This window comes from Parasteatoda tepidariorum, chromosome 7 (genome assembly GCF_043381705.1).
Source record: "Parasteatoda tepidariorum isolate YZ-2023 chromosome 7, CAS_Ptep_4.0, whole genome shotgun sequence".
Lineage (NCBI taxonomy): Eukaryota > Metazoa > Arthropoda > Arachnida > Araneae > Theridiidae > Parasteatoda > Parasteatoda tepidariorum.
Window position 1 is genome coordinate 25,238,571 of NC_092210.1, and position 23,072 is coordinate 25,261,642.

General features: G+C 30.2%; 2 protein-coding genes across 3 annotated transcripts in view; one reads left to right on the top strand and one right to left on the bottom strand.

Annotated features, from left to right (window-relative positions):
* Positions 1-23,072, bottom strand: part of LOC107450559 (NADH dehydrogenase [ubiquinone] 1 alpha subcomplex subunit 8) — a 204,175-nt gene that overhangs the window by 84,022 nt on the left and 97,081 nt on the right. The window lies entirely within an intron of this gene.
* On the top strand, positions 682-13,443 carry LOC107450561 (uncharacterized). 2 transcript variants are annotated; one of them, XM_016066389.3, is made up of 3 exons: positions 682-1,489; positions 7,934-8,141; positions 12,222-13,443. In XM_016066389.3, the coding sequence occupies exons 2-3, from the start codon at positions 8,138-8,140 to the stop codon at positions 13,361-13,363; spliced, it is 1,146 nt and encodes a 381-aa protein (XP_015921875.1). In that variant the 5' UTR covers positions 682-1,489; positions 7,934-8,137; the 3' UTR covers positions 13,364-13,443. The 2 variants fall into 2 exon arrangements, with proteins under 2 accessions (XP_015921875.1, XP_015921876.1); XM_016066390.3 differs by lacking the exon at positions 7,934-8,141.

A 23,072-nucleotide genomic window follows, 5' to 3' on the forward strand; every position in this document is an offset into this window, starting at 1 on the left:
TTTAAACTAACGGTTTTCTTTTTTAACTTTGAATTCATTAATTGTAATTTATCATGTTCCTATGCTTCCCGAATTTAGGATTGATAAATATTTTTTAATTTTCTGATAGAAATATTGTAATTCAAAATTTAAAATAAGGAAGCATTTCTCTACAGCATTCCTCAGCCTCACCCTTCAAGGATAAAAAAATAAAAAAAATTCGTTTTTAGAAAATTGAGCTAATTTCGCCATTTTTCAGTATCACTCGGCGCGCGACAACTGTTGGATAGAAACTCTAACATATTCCAACTCTAGTATCGTTTCAATTTTTACTTATTTTATTTATTACACATACAAGCGCAGATTTGCGTGCTTGTGTTCCAATTACAAATAAAGTTTTTCAGTCCTTTTTAAATTGATTAACAGGCTGCACAAATTAAAAAACGTCATCAGAAAGATACATTTATGGTTAAGGTCATACTCGAACCCGCTACCTCCACACTACAGAGCGTTTTTACGAACAGCGAGACCACTCCGTCCTTTCAACTAAATTCAATTTAATCTTTAGAAATCAATTGACTGCTTGCATTACAATTGACTGCATAGGTTTAAACTTTTTGTTGTGAATTATTGACATTAATTTCTTTAAGGCATGCAACAATGTTATTAGTTATAATCTAGTTCAGCCTTAATGTAGATTAAAAAATCCGATTAAACAGTTTAATCTCGTTATGAGCGTTTATTGAGTTTAAACTTTTGAAGGTGATTCACTAAACACACGCGTTTTGTGTTTATGGATGTGAAAAACCGTAAATTGTAACATCTGCTATAAATGCTTTCTGTTAAAAGGTTTTCCGCAAATTACAAATTTTGCATAAAAAATATTGGTTCTAAGTATATTTTGTATAAATATAAATTTTTAAAAAAATCTGAATTTTTTTTCTCCAGAAATGAAGTATGGATTAAAGCTTCCTTAACTTAGTATAATTTTCTTCGAATGAAAAACTGTGGATTTCGAATTTCCTATAAATAATAGATTAAAATTTAGCTAAAACTATTCTTCAAAGCTAAGCTCTCGAAATATAATAATAAAAATCATGACATTATTATTTACAAACTTATATTGCTAGCTGTGAAAATTACTGACGCTAAAAATGCCTTACTTGTTATTTATATTTCACTATTCTGACATCAGTGAAAATCTTCAGAATTTTTATCTAATAATTGTTAACAATAATAAAGCCTACTGTAATTGGTGGACATGTTTACTTCTTGGGCTTTGGATCATCCTCGGGGATGTTTCCCTGACCGGCGTCAATAGCCTATTGTGCAGCTCTAGTTTGACGTAAAGTACTCCTACTACTCTCGTACAATCATAAAAATACTCTTTATGAATCGGACTCTGATAAAGAAGTTTTAAAACTTTTGACTGTTGGACACTATAATCAACACTTGGAACTTGTAATTGTGATTTAAAAATCCTGCAGAATTTTTACCCATCGTGTCGCTGGTAAGTTTTTTATATCCAACTTCTCTTTTTCAATTTTTGTTTCACGTCTTCTGTATAAAAATATTCAAGCTTAATTTACATTCTTATTATTGCATAATGCTGCTTGTATTCTTGTAATTAACTTTTATTGTTATTCAATAGTAAATTATATTTAAACTTTAAATTTAACATCAAAACATTGCAAATTAGTTAAACAGAAAATTTGTTAAAAATCACGAAGTGTTATTATTATTTTAAGTAGTTTAAAACGATCTTCACTTATTTAATATCTTTACTATCTAGCAAAGGCAATTTTTTTAGTTAAAGACAAATGTATTAGTTAGATAAATTTATTGAGCGTTAGACGAATTTATTGAAATTGATGTATTTTCAGTATGGAATGTTATATTTTTTGCGATGGATTTGCTCTGCAGTATTTTCAAATAATAACAACAACAATAACTGAGACTTAGATTTGCAATAATTAATTCCAATTAAAAAAAACTCATTACTAAATGTGGATTGAAAAATTAAAAATACGTTGTATTTATTGTAAGCTACTTAACGTTTTCTAAATGTAAGTTTTTTTTAATTTTTGAAATTTTTTTTTCAAGGATGCATTTAAAATATATGCTATTGATAGTTGGAAACTAGAATTCATTGGCTTATGTTATTCCAATTTATTTATTAATTAAAAAAACAAAAACATTTTGTATAAGCAAGTATATTTATTTGTAGTTAATTATACTTAATAGATTAAGAAAACAAACTTGTGTTCATTATTTCAGAATTGAATGTTGTCTAATTTAGTTGTTTTTCTTATCCATGATGCGAGGGATTTATTTTTTTCTCTCATTAAAATAATGGCCTTAATGATAAGCAGTCTGAACTTAAGTAACTTACTAGCTCATTTTGTCTTTGGCTTATTTGATTTCTTTAGTTTTGGAGTGTTTTGTATATTGTGGCTTTTTTTGTTTCCTCACCCCAATTATTAATTTATACTTATCCTTTCGGCTTGCATTAAAAAAGTGTTCTTTAGGAATGCTCATAGTTGTGATTAATTATTAATTTTTTTAAAAATATTATATATACAGATTGTACCGCAATGACCAACCTAAATATACATTACCCTTGTTAAAAAGTAGATCATATGTGTACGCATGAAAGGAATAAAATAATTATTCAAACAGGGAAAAAATGCTATCGAATTCTAACGAATCATTACTGAGAAAGGCGGGACTTGAACACAATCAAAACTTAGTTTCTTGCCTGGTTAAACTTAGAAGTGTTTCTAATAATTGCCTTTTCACTCAAACCAAATTTTAATGTTTCATCAGTAGGATTCGTTAGATTTCGTCAGCGTTTTCCTCACCTACAGATTAATATGAAACCCCTACTTTGTAGAATTTTTTGACTTTCCTCTGACAAGGATTCTAGAAATTAACATGGCGGGCTGTAATAAAACTTCTTGCATTTAGAAGCTCATTGATAAAACAGGTTGAACTAATAACAGTTTGCTTGATAATGTAACTGAAAACTTTGTATTTTCTTTTTCAAGTTTGTTTTTTTTCCTCATTTTCCCCTGGCGAGTCTTGAGAATGTGCGCCTATTTTCGATTGCTCAAAATACGTTGACTTTAACCAACTTTATAATTTTTTAGGCGAATGAAATGTTTACTTTCTTACCCTTTCAGTTTGTTGAGATTTTTCCTTTTTCTTAATTTCGATTGACTTGTGTTTCCCAAATACTATTATTTCTCATTCAAAGAGCATCTATATATATATTTCTTTTACACGGCGACAAAAAAAAGCCTCATTACAACTCCCCGAATGGCAACGCTAGAAAATAGACCAATGATTGCCGCTAAAAATGTCACACGCCAAATCTAGCTGAGGTGCCTCAACATATAGTGCTTTTAAAAACGGAAACTGAAATAATCAGAGAGAGCATTCTATTATTGTTATTAGTTATTCATTGAAAAATGAGTCTCAGTCGTGCTGTTACGCTTTTGAATTTTTTTTTTAAAAAAAAGTTTATATATGGATTTGAATGATTGTTTTGAATTCTTAGAATTTTGTGCATTTGCAATGTACTTAAGTTAGTAGCGAGCGTAAGCGAGCAGGGGGCTCAGCCCACTAGTTTCTTTAATATGATGTTTGAATTAACGTAAATTCTCATTTAAACTACACAGTACCATACTTTCATAAAATTTCTAAAGTTCATAAAATAATGTAGTTACTAATTATTAAGATATGAAAATCTTAAGTTTTAGAGACGTGACTTTCGATATCTCATATCAGAGTGCATAAAATATTTTCTTAAATACTTTCAAAATGAACATCTAACACCAACCATTTTTCTGATTTTGCTTATTTTAGAATGGCTTTAAATTTTGTTTTACAACTTGATTGGCTGAAATTACTGAATTTATCTTTTTAAATAAAAACTTTGTGCATTCAGCACGAAACTAGAAAAAGTAAAAAAAAAAAGAAAGATCTGTTTGGACTTTTAATAAAGGCAGGAAATTTATTTCTCAAACCGTGTTTCTGCAATCCTACGAAAAAGTTCAACGACATTGAACAATCTATCACAGCTTTTACCAATTTAAAGAGACGAAAAGTAAGGAATTTGAAGAATGTGCTTGCAAATGGGATTTTCGCTAGTTCATCTAGTAATAGTTTAGTAAAAGCAATGGTCTCGAAGAGTAGAAAGGGGGGAGGTTTAAAACGTATGCAAAAAAAAATATTTTACATCATTCTCGCGAATCATTTTGCTCGTCATTTATTTTGAAGGAATGGCAACGGCGTTTAAGATTGCATCGAAGAATTAATCCCCTGTTTTGTGAGTAAAATAAGTCTTAAAGTGATAAATAATTTCTTGATTTTTCACTACAATTTATTAATGTTTATTGGAAATTAAAGCAGTAAATCTATAATAAAATAAAGTTTTATCGTGTCTCTCTCTTTTTTATTCTAGAAAGTCTTGAAATTTGGACAGTGTTATCAAATTCGAACCACAATCGTAAAAATCGAACAAAATTTTTAATTAGCCTATTCGAGAGGGATGTGTCCCGCAGTGGACTGATCGTTAAGACACGGTTCCCAGCAGATCACCGAAGTCAAGCATCACTGGCTGCGGTCAGTGTGCGGGTGGATCAGTCTGCGTAGGGACCGAGGGTGTGCGGCATGGGTCCTCGTTAAACTGTGCTACCGTAAAGTGCTCAACTTCGCGCGAAGGTCGTTGGGCTTCCGAAGCGGGGGTGCCATCCCCTCTGCAGAGGATCAAAGTTGTGATGGCATGTCTTCGGATCATCCTCAGGGATGTTTCCCAGACCGTCGCCAATAGCCCATTGTGTAGCTCTAGTGCGACCTAAATGAACTATAACAACTACAACAACACCGAGAGAGATGTGTAAAATACAAATTTGTTTCATATGATTAATCATGTGACAACTTCAGTTCACGAATGATTTAATCCCTATAAAAGGGAAATTTAAAATTTGAATTCCTTAACCGACAGAGAATTCAAACAGATTAGAAATGAACCTGGCGGGACAAACAGTTTACCGGGACAAACAGTTTGAATATGATAGTTACCAATAAGTAATTTAGTTAGGAACTTAATGTTTATATGCTTGTGTAGTATGTTCACGTTTAGTTGTTCTGTGCATTAAAATTATCAAAGAACTATTACGAAAATCACTACGATCGGAATACACCCAATTGCATGCAAATTGATGACGATTGTTTTTTCTTCCTATTATTTAAATGATAAGGTCAATTATGTGTGTTGTCTTAGAGATCTATTTAAACAAAAACTAGTTTCAGGAGGAGTTTATTGCACTTTATCTTTGATCCTTTATGTTTGGGGAACTATTCGAGAGGTGGGAAGAATAACGTAAACATCAGCTAATTCTGAATTCTTTTGATATATGCACTAAATATTCCCTATGCAATATTCTTTTATATTTAAATAAAATTAATAGTATAATAACTTTCGTTATTGAATTTTAGAATATCAGATTATCTTAAATAATAAATTTAGAGGATAAAACTATCTGTACAGAATATACTCGTAATTTGCACAACCCCACATTTCACGGGTAATAAAATTTCATTCTATTGCAGAAATATTTAATAAAAACATACGAAAATATTTTATAAATAAGTTTATTTTAGTAAGATGGATAAGTTTAAAGAATTTTCTGCTAAAGTATTAGTAGAGTTTCAAATGTTGCTTTTTTAGACATGCATCAAAACACTAAATTGCTTTTTCTAAAAATCTTTAGCACGGTAAAATATAACTTATCCATTGCTGTCATTTGTTAAGGATATTATCAAGTAACCGTCCTATTTAAAATTTTATACCTTACACAGTTTTTTACCCTACACAGAAGACAAGGGAACTCTTGGATTAAGAATTGGGAAAAAATAGCATCCGGGGAACTTTTTTGATTGAACTAATCCGCATATTTGTTACACTGAGAGGAAAACCATGGAAACCTCCAGTATGACAACTAGAGTTTTCTAAACCATGATTCGTCTACGGAGGTTATTTTACGTCAGTACTGTGGTCGGTGCGAGCTTTGGATCAGAATTCGTATCACTCAGCCACCGCTGGGATTCGAACCTATGTTATTTCATTGGTGAATGCTTTAACTCCTGAGCCACCGGGGCTCCGTATNTGCAATAAATTTTCTTCATCTAGGGTTCTATAAAGTATAGAGATAGTTTTGTTATTAATTTTAAAAATAATAATATTTGGTTGTTGCTAATGAAATGTCGGATTTTTTTATAGTGAATTTAAATAAGCATAGCTTTTTTTTATTTTTTCCAACTTTATTAATCAAAGTAAGAACCATCACAATCTACACAGTTTTTCCAAGTGTTACTAGTTTTTGACTACCTTTTTTTTTTAATAAAAGTTTTGTTCTCTGGTGACAATAAAAGATTGAAAGTCATTTTTTAATCGACTCTAGATCGGGGAACTTTTTATCGCAGGGAAAGTTGACCAACTATTTAAAAAAGTGATGATCCGCTGGAGATATGTCCGGTAGATGTGGTGAACCTCGTATTTTAATTCGGCCAACTTGTTTGCGACGGTCAATGAAACATGGGGTCATTTTTTTTTTTTATTATCATGAAGCAAAATAGGTATTTTCTGGTTGACCAGTGCCGGCTGCATTTGACGTAATTTTTGATGCGTAACTTTAATTTCTGCACGATACTCCTCTGCTGTTATTGTTTCGCCAGGATTTAAAAATTTATTATGAATTATTCCGACCATAGATCACCAAACAATAATCTTCACCTTTTTTGGGTGCAGAGGTGCTTTTGGACTTTCATCTGATCTCGCCATTGCACTGAACGAAGCCTATTGTCATAAACGTTACATTTAACATCATAGGTGATATTTCTGTTCAAAAATGTTCTCTTTTATTTCTCAGAAGCAAAAAACTGCAGATTTCAAGGCGATTGTTTTTTTCAGTTCGTGCGGAACCCATTTATCCAACTTTTTGACTTTGCCAATGGTTGAGAGGCGACTTGATACCGTTGCTGTACTAACTCCTAATTCTTGTGCAACTTCCGAACAGTAATGGGAGAATTAGATTCCATAAGGGCTCTCTCAATGGCGTGCCATCAAGCTTTGACTCTGGTCCTCCACGTAGTTCATTTTCAAGATTCTCATCACCATCCTCAAATTTTTTTTTAGAAATCAGCGTCTAAAACGATACCAAAAAAACTTTTAGTGCAGGAAAAAGCACATAATAAGCTTTAGAATAATATGTAATTTCTATACAATTCATAAACATTTAATAAAAAAAAAAGATTAACTAAGTTGCTTTAAAAAAATCCGACATTTCATATTTTACAACCTGGTGTAAAGATGAATACAAATTCTTAGATATTGCAATAAATTAAACGCATTTCTTTAAAAATAGTTTCTTATTTTTATTTTTAAAAAGTTATTACTACTGAAGCCTGAAACACAAAATAATAGTTTTAAAAATACAAATAACTTAGATACATAATTTGTATTTGTACGTATTTGTGTCTTTGTATTTGTATCTAATTTGTATTTGTTCATATTTTTCAACAATAAATTAAAAACTTTGTTTATAATATTGCAATATTTATTGAATAATATATTATTTTAAAAATTTTAATATTAATGTGTTGAAACATAAAATAAGCTAAAATCAGAAAAGGGAACTTTTTAACACTGAAAAAAAAATGTCATCCTTGAAATATAAATGTTTGCCAAAAGAGCGATAATTATTTTGCCAAGTTCTATTTTTTTTCTCTCGCCAGATTGCACAACGTTATGCTTTCTCATTAAGGCTGTTTTCGAAAAAAAGGTACAATAGATTCACTTCTAGTTCTGCGAGTTTTATCAGTTCTATTAAAGTGATTCAAACGTTTTCTACTTTGCGAACGGCAATGAGTTCTAACTTTTCGATTCCAGAAACTACACTGCTTTTTGGAGAAGAACACCAATCATGTCAACAAACTTTTCATTTTCAAAACATTGTGCAATAGTTGGATTCGCGTTTTATAAAGTTTCGTTTCCGAACCGGAGAATCATTAACTGTCGACTTAGTGATATAAGTTGCATCTATAATACTTCACTGTTTAAGGAAAACGAGATTGCTTAGATTTAATCTCCAAAATGGGTAAGTTTATTCATTATTATTATTATATATTATTGCGTATTTATTATTTATGTATATAAATTAATTATTGTTTTTAAGCATTTATTTTTTGATTCAACAAAATTTAAGATTGTTTTGACATTAATTCAAACTCGTTTTTAAATACGCAAATAATGACAATATTTTCTAGTTCTATGATAAATTTCATTTAAAGCAAAATATCACTTTTCTTCCTCTTAGAAAAACGTATTTTTTAAAATAAAATCACGTTAAAAAATTTGTTTTCAGAAAAAAATTTCGCTTAAAAACATAATTTCTCAGATTTTTTTTTATCCGAGAATTTTTTTTTATTGATTAAATGCTATTGCTTATTTTTTAAAAGAAAAAACTGTTACAGTGATAAATTACATTTAAAAGGAAAGAGGCAAAAAAAAAAAAAAAAAAAAAAAAAAAAAAAAAAAAAATCCCGTAGAAGAATTCTATTGATTTTCTTTCAAGGAAAAAAAATCTTCATTTAAACAAAACAAAAAAAAAAAATATATTTTTCTCTAAAAAATTGAGAAAAAACTTAACTTAATTTTTAATGTCTCATATTAGACCCCCTATCGATCTTGCGCTTATTACACCCATTCCATTTTTTTTTTTACAAAATGCTATTGATTTAAATTATTTCTACTGTGTATAAATAAAAAGAAGAATGAAAAAAAATATCAATCTTTCATGTAAAAAATTCAAATGAAATTTACAAGGTAAAAGGAAGAGATGCATTTTGGTTATTACGACGCCAAGTAAATCAAGTGTTCAAATCCACTCCAAACTCACGATTCCTAATTAGAGAACAATCGGCTAGAAGGTGCATGAATCTGCTTAACTAATTTCTTCCAAGTTTCAGATCGAAAATTTAAAATTAAAGTAGCAACGAGGTTTAACATGAAATTATTATAAAAAAAAATAAGCAGCATAAGAAAATAATTATAAATATATTACGCCGGAAAATTATTATAAAAAGAAAAAAAAAATCAGCTCATGGCAAGTATAATTAACGCATCAAGTATAATTAATGTATTCATTTAGAATTAAATAAAATACAGAAAATTACTTAAATACTTTTAATTAATTCGAATAAAATTTTTAAGTTAGAATTAATTTAAAGACTTTTTTTTCCCCACTACTACTTATAAATAATTTAATTACATTTTTAAATAGGTAAGATAGACAAATGGTCTACGTTTTTAAATTGTGATAAGAATTTTATGAAAATTCGATTTATTTGAAAACTTATTGCTTCTGTTCACATTCACGAGAATTTTTTTAATATTTTTTTTAATATCAAATGTTGAAGGGTATGCCATAGTAAATTAATTACAATTTGTCAAGAAATATTTTGATAAAATATTCTTCCAATCTTATATTTGACTGGATAAATTCAATCGTTCGAATCAGCTAGAGTTCTCCCTTCTAACAAAATTAGATATTTACCTAGTTAGATATTGCTAGTTAAATATTTACCAGGATAGAAGTTAAATACTTACCACCTAACAAAGTTAGACTCTAGAATCAGCATTTTATTTTTAATTATATTAATTTATTCTTAAAGTACAATTTCTTAGAAGCGCTTTCTATTTTTTTCTCGTTAAATTTTCCTCTTAAGCTGTTTTTTTTCCTTGCATATGCAAACGTTTATTATTACAATCTTATTATATCAATAATTATATCTATTTTTTTCAACTATTATATTATTACATTTATTATATCAATTTTAGCCTTTTTTTCTTGTCGATTTTCTCCCACGAGACGTCTCACATGCTTGTAGAGTAGCAGCCGAAATTCTGCGATCATCTTCATTTTGAACATATTCTTTGGCTGCTGGACCTACATTTATTTCTAATTGTTTCAAAACTGTTAATTACTCTTTGCAATCTTCTTTAAAATTATTACATCTAAATAAGTTATAATTTAATTATTTGTACTGCAAGTGCCAATAATTCTTTTTCTTACATAATTTGAACAAATCCTTTCAATAAAATAGTTAAAATGATAGTATTTTTCTAAAATGTTTTAATAGAAGTGAGCAAATCCATCAATCAACTGAGTGCACAAGTTCACTTGTATATGCATGTTTCAGAGATCCCTGCTTCGCGCATTATGCTGCAACTTTTCACTCTTTACGAAAATCAATTCAATATTTGGTATAATTACGTAAAAAGAATAATCTATCGAAAAAAGCAATCAATTCTCTTCATTTTAGGAAAATTTTACTGTGTTGTTCTTTTTTATGTAGGTTTTTCGAAATTAATTCGCAAAGTTAAAAAAAAAAAATGCTATTTAGGGGCCTTAAACTGGAAGCAAACCTTTAGATTTAAACTTTATAAATTATCTTGCAGTAAAGTATTAGTTTAAGTATTTAAAAATGATTTAAACTTTATTTTTATTTTAAACTTTAATTTGGCGAGATTTTTTTTTACCTGCCTGAAAATCATTTAAAACATTAAATAATTCTCAATTATTGCAATTTTTTTAATGTTTTTAAACAATGTAGCGTTGGATTTACTTTTCCGTCTTTTAAAAATTAGATCACAAATAATTTTCATTTTTACAAAACTGTGACTTTTGTTCATAGGGACATTTTCATAATCAACATTGAGAATGCTTATTAAAGATGGATACAACTTTACGTAACATAGCTGTTACAATCGTTATAAAAATAGCATATTATTCACTAAAACGTGTTATTTTGGGTGAGGAAATATAATATTAATTACATGATAAAAGTAGTTATTTATTTTTACTTCATTCCATTTATTTTCGTCCCATTAAAATCAAAATATCGCGAAAAAGATGAAAATTGTTTTAAGAAATTCAATGCTTGAATTACATATTTTATTGCCACGAAATTATTGGTTTAAAAATTTACTAAAATTTTAATTGATTACTTTTTATTGATTTTTATAGCTATAAAATTTATTCTAAATGTATTGCTGTATTAAGATGTTTCAGTTTTCAAAATCACATTAGTACTTGGTTTGTAATAAATTCTATTATTTTAAAAATGACATCATATAATGTTTATGGAATTTTCAGTATTCCAATAATGAACAAAGTGAAATCTTAACGCAGATTTTTATACCTGCACTTATGGAATTAAAAAAAAATTGTGGAATGAGAGGTTTTCCACTAAAAATTCTGGTAATATAGAATTGTTTGAAAATGTTTGTGATTGAGCATAAGGTTAAAATATATAAAAATGAAAAGAATTAAAAATTTTACAGCACTCCTTAATGCTTTGAAATATTTCGTTTTATGAATATTAGCTTTAAGTTAGGTATATATTTTAAAATGTGAAAATGTTTTAGAATGTCATTCATAAGATAAACATTTATTAAAATGTACTTTTTTACAAAAAAAAAATTATATTGCTTTTGATTATTTGTGCATAAAATATGCTTTGTAATAAATTTTAAAATTTAAAAAATGTATGAGCTTGCAAAGCATTTTCCACTAAACGAAAAGTTCCTGTATTCAATAGAGCTTCTATGACTGTTTTAAGTTCTTTTTCTATACAGCACTAAATTGATTAATTTTTTAATATTTTTTCAAATTATTTATTATTGTTTCTGCACTGTACGGTAAATATTTTAACCCCTACCTTATAAAGAAAGGACATATAACAGGTACACTCCGGGGTCCTAGAACCTGTGAGTTCTCTTGTAGAAAGCGAATCTACTGCAGTACATTTCCCTAATTTAGTACTATTTACATAGACTCACATAGGAAAATTATTTATTATACAAAAACAGTGATACCATCCAGCATAGGACCACTTATTATTTATTTTATGACAGTTCAAAATTTTAGTGGTCCAGGATCAACGAACCACAGTTAATTATGAGTCCTGCACCGACCGTACTCATACTACAGCAAATAGAAGGTTTCTGTTGTCTCACTATCGTCTTCCCACAACCATTTAATATATAGTTATAGATAATTTCTGGTTCAGTTCACCATCTTTTATTGTAGTGGTGGCGCATAGGTTCTTTTTCACTGAATTATTACATTTCTCCCGATGGATAGTAGTAATTAACTTTGTGTTTTTCTTTATAGAACGCGACAGTCTGTTTAAAGAAGTGATAGTCTCTAAAAAAGGAGAAGTTGATGTCCCAGTAGAGCCTTGTAGAGGTTTTACCAGCGAATGCGAGTTCTGTAATAAAAGATTCGGCAATTGGGTGGAGCCAAGCGAACAAGTCTTGGAGAATATCCCCAACAAACCCGGAATCTTCATGGTAGCTCTGAAGAACAAAAACACCATCGAAGTGCAAAACATCGTTCTTGATCTGACCGACATTCAAAGAAAAGCTTTTAGGTGTATTGAAAACGAAAAAGAACTTGTTGCAGACAAAAAGTCGAAAGTTACTAAATCTGTCATTCTTTGTCGATGGATGACCTGTAAGCCAAAAGATGATAAAGATGTTACCAGTCTCTGTGCTCATTGGTTTAACAATGGAATTAAGCCTAAAAACATGAGCAATTGGCTTGGAATGAACATCGTCGAACAAAGTGGACATTTTGCCTTTTCGGAAAAGATACAAAAGTGGTGCTACCCTAAGAAGGAAGCAACTTGGCGAAAACCCAAAAACACTCTTCCAAAGAGATTGGTTGAAAACGTGAAGGAATGTGATTTTGAGAAACCGTGCGAGGTTTGTGATTCGAATTTCGCTTTCAGCAGTTGGGAATCACTAGATAATGTCGTAAAGAATAACTTGGCGCCTAAAACTCCAGGTCTGTACCAACTTTCTGTGAAATGTGGAAAAACGCGTGAAGTTGTCGAAATTGCCTTCGATTACTTAGATTCTTCTAACTCAAAATTTAAATGTCTTGATGCTGCAATCAGAGGCCACAAGAATAGCCTGCTTAATCTTGATGCTCACAATAGAGGTAAATTTAAAAATAAAGACGCAGTTACGGAAATTAGATGGTTAGAAGTTCAGAACATGGACAATGAAAATAGTTGTTTCCTGTGGGCCCATTGGTTCAATGCTCATAAGTTACCAATGCTTCATACAATTTTGCCCGGAAAAAAACAGCTGGAGAAACATCAGAACTTTGTGCTCAGAGAAAAGGATAAGAAATGGTGTTACGTAGTTGATGAACTAAAGCAAAATAAAATGTCTAGGTTTGCATCGAAGCAGCGAATGAGGAATGATTTAGAGGAAGATATTAGATTTGCACAAACCCACTGTTCTTAAAATTTGTTTAGTTAAAATAATAATTTATTTTTTGTTATTTATAGTTTGTTGATATTTTTTAATAAACACTGTTGATCTAATTCTTTGTATCCTAAATCTTTAATCTGTATTCTAATCACTATCTCCTTTGGCTTAGAAAGACATGTAGTTAATTACATCAAAATTACAATAATAATTATAAATTATAATAACTATTATATTTATAATTGGAAAAAATTACAATAATTATTATTATTATAATTTTTTGATTTACAAGAATAATAATTATTATGATAATTATTACTATATTTATTATTATGAAAATTAGAATTATTTATATTCGAAAATTTTCCGTTCATTTGTAAATTACATAAAAAATACTTAACTTCATATAATTTACAAATGATCAGATCCTATATTAATACGATTGAAAATATTTTCTTATGAAATAGTTTACTGCTAAATGTATTTCGTAATTAGGTGTAAAAAATGTTCAATTCGTAGTCAAAGAGCGTGAAAATGGATTTTAATTTCGTGTTAGCTCTAAATATTGACAATGCATTTTCCATTCTGCAAGTTAAGAACTCTAAGAAAGTGAACTAGCACTATAAATTGAATTAAACTGCAGTGTAGTAAATACCTTGTTAACAAAGAATAATAAAATACGTTGTTCAATATGAACACGTTAGAACATATATAATATGCACACTAAGCAGAGTAAAAGTAATGAAGTGCATTTCGAAGTGACGTCATGTTTAGTTGCTGAAAAACATTGCTAACTTGAGGAGGAGTTTATTGAAAATAGGATTTAAGAATTTAAATTTTAATTGCGTACTTTTTAAAATACATTTAAATTTTGAGACGGAGAAGTTAAGTATTAAAAAGTATCAGTTATAAAGAAGATATAGTTCAACTTTTATTTAGAGTTCGTCACTTTTAAAATTTAAGTGCCAAATTTTAATCACCTGTGTTAACAGGTGATTAAAATTAGTTAGCTCTCTGTTTAATGACTCGGCAAGGACTCTAAAAAATAGTTAGTTTGTGAAAAAGAAAAGAAATTTGTGTATAAATTGGGTTTAGAAATTTTTTTCCAGGGTTAGGATTATCAATTTTGGAACAATTTAGCATATTCAAAAATTATTATTTTTTCATTATATTTTTTATTTTAATTACGTTTACGCTAATATAAGAATAAAATAGAATAAAACTAATGTCAAATACTACGAGAACGAAATTTTTATAAAATTTTCAATGTCATTTTTTTTCCTGCATCATTTTCTTTAACACGTTGAATGCCAAGCTAATTTTACATGGCTTGTAAAATGATTTTCTATAGGCTTGTACAATGATTCTGGCCAAAATTATTTTCTCAGTATGTATTGCATTAATTTCTTCAAAGCATTTTAGTAACGATTATAATATAAAAAAGTTAAAAGCATTAAAACTTTACTCGAATTATGTGTTTCTAATAATCTTGGCTTCGCCGGTCACCGGTGACCCCCGTGGTGCTACAAACAAACTCAATGCCGGTCACCGGTGACCCTCATGGCGCTACGAGCAAACTCAGTGCCGGTTTCCCCCATGGCATTCAACGCGTTAATAATGTTTTCATAAATTTCATCAACATCTCATAAACTAGTTGTTAAATCTTCATCCCAGTTAAAGAGATCCCGTAAATTGAACATCTTTCTCGTCTTTCTCAACCTCAATATAATCAAACTTGAGATAAAATAAAATGTTTCGTTCGTTAATAAAAATTTCGTTCGTAAACAGAGACACAGTCATCCTAAAATGGAGACACAATCGTCCGCAGAGATATGGACGTTCTTACAGACACAGTAGTCCTTAAATAGTGATTTTTCTGCCATGATGAAACAGAGACCGTAAAATATCGTCTTTATATAAAGATTATTGTTAAGTAGAGCTCCGTTAAATATAGATGCCACTATATTATAAAATGACTAATTTTCAGAATCAATGTCGGAAATAGCAATTATTTTTATTTACATTATATGGTACAACAAGAAGTATGGTAAAATAATCAAAACTATTCATAAAAATTGCGTTTTTTTATATTAATATTCCTTCACTTTACAAATTTAATTTATTTTGTTTTTAGTTTCTACTTAAAATTTTACTTAACTAAATTATAACATGAGAAATATCAAATTCTTTGTTTTTATTTGCTGTTGTAAAAAACATTTTAGTTCTAAATTTTTTAAGAGAATTTTAGTAAATGAGTCAAAATGTTTAACTTTTACTTTTTATTTATTTTATTGTATCAGATTACGAAAGACTAACTTTAAGTGAAAAATATAGTGAGAAGTGAGAAATTGGAAAGAATTCTCTTGAATACAGGCTTTTGTGACTTTGAAAAGGAAAAAATGGTAGATTGATCCGCTTTTTTTTTCTGAGTTGAATAAACTTGAAAAACTGCAATTTCCCGAAAAGCGACTTAACTTAAATTTCACGACTAAAGGCATTGACATTAGATCAGTGACCTGAACTTGGCGGGGAAAAAAATGAAAGGTCTTTTTAAAGTTTGTGAGAAAATTATTCGCGATTGGCGCTAAATTCTTCAATGGCAACTAAGAAAAAAAAACTAATTTTGTTAACCATTCGTATTTTAGTTAGTAAATTGCAAAATTCTAGGTTAATTTTAGAAATTTGATATATTTAAAAAAAAAGTTAGAGAATAAAATAATAAGCTAGAGATAAAATATATTTGAATTTTTTATTTAGTGATAATATTTTTATTTATTTCCAATGAGCTGCACAATCTGTCTTGCCGATGAGTAGATCTAGTGCGTTCTCCAGAGGTGGTATCCACTCTTTCAGGACCACCACAATGGGTGAGATACAGTTGGTCATGTTAATTTGGGAGTCTAGTTTCTGCCACACTAGATGGCAGCACCGAGACTCTATTTAGTGATAATATATATCACATTAAATTTCAATAAAATCTCACCCATGTCTGTTTCAAACTCTCTCAACAGTTCGAACCCGTTGCAATTCAAGCTTTCCAATTTTGACTAATTGTATTTGAGATTGAAAAATATTGTTCATCGTTACGTTTCTCAACGAACTACAAATAGATATTACATATTGCCATTTGTCATAATGGAAGTCAAAAAATTCGGGAAAAATGAGCCGGGAGTAGTATTCATATCAACCAGTCGAGTCGCTGTGGATCAGGGGACAGACCGCTCGCTTCCCATTGACGTGATATCACCAAGTTCGTATCTTGCTACGGCCAGTTGAAACGAATTTTACTCCCGGCTCGCTCCGATCACAGGGCCGACAAAAATACCCTCAGCGGTAGATAGATCATGGTTTAGAATCTGATCACGGTCTCCTTGTTTTCGGGATGACTAGGGGAAGTTATTGTTTTTTTCTTCTCCATGTATTACAGATGTTTGTTAGTTCAACCAAAAGCTCTTCATGAAGTCTAGTTTGCCCTAATGCTTGAACTAGGAGTTCACTTGTCTTCAGGGATGGTTTCAAAATTACAAACAAAGGAAGTTGAAGATTGATAGACGTAAACTTAAAAACGGGTTGGTTCTCCAACGCTGTTTATAGAATAAGATATAGTAGTAACCCTTTCGTTACGGCCGTTCGCTCTACCACGAACACTGAAGTGACGCTACTGAATGGTGCACCATGCCGCGAATCATGCCCATTGTATGTCAGCAAGCTGATAATCGGATTTTCTTACTTAAGTGTTTCACAACAATATATACGAAGTCGCCGTGGTGCAAGGGATAGAGCGTTCGCCTTCAAATGAGGTAACCCAGGTTTGCATCCCAGTGATGGCTGGTTGATACGAATTTTGCTTTCCGGCTCTCACCGACCACCGAGCTGACGTAAAATATCCTCAGTGAGTGACGAATCTTGGGTTAGAATTCCCTTTCCTTCAGGCTAGCCATAGGAGTCTTCATGGTTTTTCTCTCCGTGTAACACAAATGCTGGTAATTTTCATGAAGTCAAGTTTGTGCCAATGCTTGCTCTAGAAGCTTCCGTGTCTTCTGGACTGGGTTCACAATCACAAGGATACGGAGTTGAACATTGATAGTTTTGAACTCAAAATTGGGTCAACGCCGGGTATGTAAAAGAAAAAAAAATACAATTTGGAACATTTAAAAAATTTCTTAGTAATTTGATTTAGTATTATAAATTTAAAACAGGGCAAACAGTTTTCTGAGTAACTTCTGCGCTGTATACGAGTGCCGGCTAAATACGGCACTTGTATACAGTGTGTACCTATGTTAACAGGGACTAATATAGGGGATATAATCGGCCTTTATATCTATGAAAATAACTAAATACGGCCCTCGTAACGAAATAGTTACGTTGAATCGAATGGCAACCTCGCAAAATTCGTTTTGTGAAAAGATCTATTGTAGTTTTAGCTTATTATCCTCTCTGATATTTTTAATAGTTACGTTTTAGTTTTCCTTCATTGAAAATAAAACGAAAAGGAGCAAATATTAATATTTATTCGCTTATCAATTTATATTTCAAAAATCATGCTTTCTTACATTGCAAATCTTTCTTATTTTATCGTTATTTATTGAACTAAGAACCTGTTACGATGATAAGTTACATACAAGTTAATATAGAAAATTAGTTAGATACAAGAATGATCTACAAGAAGAAAAAATAACTTATAACCCTAAACTTTCCATTAGGAAAATGAGATTTTTCTTCAGATAAGTATATCATATCTATCTAAAAAAGAGAATACTTTTCTAGCTTTTTTAAATATTATTTTGTGACATCTTCACATTTCTGCCTTTTAAACAATGTCTCGTCGAACTTTCAGTCCCCTCTAGGGTAACGTCAACGGAACAAAAATATTACAAGAAGTAAAATATCGATTGGATAGATTATTTTTCATAAGATGATACTTCAAACACCGAGACAGAGGTATATGACAGTCTTAAAAAAAAGATAAAAATGGATTCAAGAGCAGAAGCAATATGTATTTCTTTAAATACGTATCATGTTGACTTTAAAACATCAAAATGTACGTTAAAATAAAATATGGGAGATGATAGATTTTCTTTTTGAGTATATATATTTAAAAATAAAATAAAACATGTAATCTCCGCTTAAAGAACTTGCATGTCTTTTTCGTTAAACATAGAAGGTAAAGTATAAGACGCACGATATGCGAGTAGCATCTAAATGCCTTTTGAAATGGAATTTTGAGAAAACTTTTAGAATTTTCCGGAATTTAGAGTAGTTTCTTCGTTTAGGCTCTTAATTAACGTCAACTGCTATTTTAAATAAATGTTCTCTAAAATACTTCATTTTGAATTGCTTCAGGTTTATCAACAGTTTTAGTGTTTGTTTTTCACTACCGAAAATTTTCTGTACATTTCAAAGAGCTGAAAATATTTAGAGGTTGAACTGTGCCATAAAATTTAAAATCGAGCCAAATCTATTGAAATTATGGTTGTTTTGTATGTTATCTGGTACTCAATCAAATCCGGTACTATAAAGAGAGCTGAAATTTCATATATAGACCTATTATGTTGCTGCTTATAGGGCGAACCCATTCATACTTGTATTCATTCATCCACAGATCTTAATTTTGACCTGAACCAGAGAACGATCAATCTCCAATCCAAGTACAGTTATAATTTGTTATGGGAACATAGAGGGCTTTGTGACCCAACACATTTAAAGTGCATCAGCTACCATTTACTACACGGGGAATCTTCGGCCGGCTGGATTCGAACTCCCGTTCTCACAAACGAGAGAACAGCGCCCTACCAACCAAGCTATCTCGGCCACATAAACCTATTATAAATTTAAAATAAGCATTAACATAATTTGATTGTACTTTATTACAATTAATTGAAGAGAGCCATGATGGCTCAAGGGATAGAGCGTTTGCCTTCCATTGAGGTGAACCGGGGTTCGATCCCGGCGATGGCTGGCCAATACGAATTCCGCATCCGGCTTGCACCGACCACAGTGCTGACGTGAAATATCCTCAGTGGTAGACGAATCATGGATTAGAGGTCCCCTTGCGGTCAGACTAACCATGGGAGGTCTCGTGGTCTTCCCCTCCATGAAACGCAAATGCGGGTCAGTTCCATCAAAAAGTTCTCCACGAAGGCAAAATTTCTCCCAATACTTGATCCAGGAGTTCCCTTGTCTTCTGGATTGGGTTCAAAATTACAAGGCTATGGAGTTGAACATTAGAAGTCGTAAGCCCAAAATTGGTTCGGCTGTTCAACGACTGTTATAAAATTAATTGAAGAGAAAGGCCGGGATAGCCTGATTTGTAGGGCACTAGGCTTATGTCCGAGAGTTGGTAGGTTCGATCCCCGCAGGCCGAAGACTCTCGTGCAGAAAATGGTGACTGATGTTATATTTGTCGAGTCTCAAAGTCCTCAATGTTCCCATAACAAATCAATACCTTTAGGGCTACTGATCCAGGAGTTCCCTTGTCTTTTGGATTGGTTCAAAATCACAAGGCTACGGAGTAGAACATTAGTAGACGTAAACCCAAAATTGGGTCGGCTGTTCAACAACGGATATAAAAATTTATAAAATTAATTGAAGAGCCTGAAAAATGTTAAGTAATATTCTAAAAACGTTTAATTTAAAAACATAATTCGTCCAGATGTAAGAAATCATTAACATATTTCAACAAAAATAACATGTGCTTTAGTCTGATTTTTGTACTAGTTTTTGACAGTTTTAATAATGCATATACTCACTTCGTCAAAATACTGTGTCACGAACTGTAAAAAAGCCCGAAAATTGCATTTATGTTTTGATATAAATATAATGAATAATTTTTTAAGTAGCATAATTGCGTGTAACGTTTGGTTCAAACATAACTCCTTTTATTAAAACAATTTCACACAAATGCTAAAAAGAAGTTTTGAAAAAAGCCCCTTTATGACATAATTTTTCTTTAATTTTCAGACCACTTAATGTAAACAAAAGATCCGTTGGAAGCAGAATAGATGTAAAGTTGCTTTAAAGACTACATTCTAATAATCTTAATGGAATTTTAACCATTATAATAATTATTTATGATAGTATTTCCTCATATAAAAAAGACAGGTAATGTAAAACTTTAAGTTTATAAGTTGAATTATTAGAATTGGATTTTTTTTCTAATTTTCTTAATTATATTAAAATTTATGCTTTATAAACTATTTTTTTTCTTTGTAGAAAAGGGCAATTCCGTTGATAAATGAATGCAACATTAGATTTTAGATATTATGCTGCTGTGAAAAACTACAAAAAAGAAAAAAAAAACTTGCAAATTTTGACAAAATAAAATATTTTCACTTCCATATTATAAAAACTAAAATCACATGAAATTTGTTGAGTTTATTTACAGACTTGATGAGAAGATGAGAGCTATCAAATATAATAAACAATGAAAAGAAATAAAAGTATTATGTGAAAAAAGTTTTCGCTTTGCTCAAAACTATAATTATCTACTTACATTAAATTATTATTTATTATATATTTACATATTAGAATATATTCATATATATACATACTCATAAGTTTTTCCGTAGAAAAATGTTCTCTCGCCACAAAGTTTGTTTCCAATGAAACATGAAATAAAAAATTTCTCTTTTCTCGGATTTCCTTTCTCTTGCCCACCAGAGTCAAAACCTGTCTTATACATTGACCCAACACTTCTACTTGAAAAGTTAAACCTCGTAACCATAGTCCTCCCCATTGTCCCAGACGAATGATGAGGGCAGTTCTTTCCATAGACAAACTATACTTTTACTAATATTTATATAATAATTAAATGCTTTAAATAAACGGAAATATAGCATGCATTATGATTTCCAAACTATCATCTTACGTTTTTAATATTTTTTTGTAGGTTTTAGATAGTTTTGGCAGTTCTTAACTAATTTTTGACGTTTGTCATTTCAAAAATCAATTTCTCTGTCAAAAACCAGTCCTGGTTTCAATGAATATGTGTGTTTAAGCAGCTTACTGATGTTTCTACTCATTTGAAATTAAAATTCACTAATATGCCATTTAATAATGTGCCCTCACTAAGTTTCTAAGTTTAGGAAAGACCAATAGTCTTCAAAAATCTATTCTTAACTCACTATATTTTCCACAAATCTTACGATATAAATACCAAGTGTTGTGTTTGAGAAATGATCAGTAATTTGAAAAAAGAAATTAACAAAAAGAACGCGGAAGGAAATATAAATGTAAGGTATAATGCTTTCTGCCTAGGATAAAAGTTTTTTTCTAAGAAGGTATAGAATTAGTTACAATGCTCCTTAATATAAAATAACCAAAACTCCACTACTAACTGAGGACAAAAAAACACAACTTGCTGCAGCAATGTATCACAATATGAAGGTCAAAATTAAATGACGTCTCATCGAATATTTCAGTTGAAATGGTTTGACATGCTGAAGGAAATATCGTTTTGTAGTTAATATAGCCTGCAACGCCATCTATCAATGATTTTATAACAAATTTTAAAATTTCGTCGAATAAATTCCTCTTTATAATTTTTGAAAGGAACTAACCTTATACACCTTTTTGTCTGAGTTTTTTTTAATTTTAATTTTTTTTAAATTAATTTTTTTTAAAATTATTTTTTCAAATGGTCTTTTTTGGGAAGTCTGCAAAAATCTATTCTTAACACGCTGTATTTTTTACAAATCTTATTTTTAGCAAAAAGATTATAACAAAGGGGAGCTAAAAACGTAGAAAATTTATCGGGAAAGGAATAGCAAAACAACACCATTTTTACAACAAATAAATGTGAACGTTGAGATTCAGTTGTAGTTTAGTTTGGTAGCGGAACTTTCTTGGTTATTATTAAAATCCTTTGGTGTAGAATTTTATTACTTCTTAAGCCAGAAGCTTATGGGCAAGTGGAATTGACAAATAACATCGTCGGCAGTCCCAAGGGTTGTCAAACTGGAAATCCACTGGAAATGTGTCCAACAACTGCTGTTTGTTGGCATCTTTTATTACTATTGGACTTCAGATCTCGAAATTGGTTTTTTGATAGCGTTGACTTCCTTTTTTGAATGATTCCTTTGGGCGATGAAGATTTGACTTTTACTTTCATGTTACTTCTATAAATGGGAAATGGATATGTGTTAAATGCGATGTTAAAGCGGTGATTTAAATTATAAAAATTTCAGAATGAAGTTTTTGTTTTGCTAATGATGCGTAATATTTTTTTAATGAATGCAGCAGTGTTAAAGGGAGAAAAGAGATTTATCTACCTTAACGTTAATTTAAATCCTCCATGTTAATCATTTATAATTCCTCTATGATAAATTATAAATTCGGAATTTTCTTATTTATATAATAACGAATTAACATGTTTGAATACATTTTCTTTAACTTTATTCTTCGAAATACATTCTATTGGATTTAGTTACCAAATTTTAAGATTTGAACTTTAAACTTCGAAAAAGTTTTGAAATTATTTACAGCATTAAAATTAAAACTTCGGTCGATAGAATCGATAGAAGTTCAATAGAATACATTTTAATGAATAAAATAGAACAAGAATTGTTCTAAGATATTAACTAGTTACTAAATAAATAACGAAATTCTGGACAATAATTCTCAGTAGGTTAACATAAAGGAAGAACAATCCAGTTTTTTGGATATTTTTTTCTTTATATTTTTCAAAAATAGATAAGTTATAATTAATCTGCAAACTTAATTTCGAAGGTCTCTTGAGGGTCTTGAA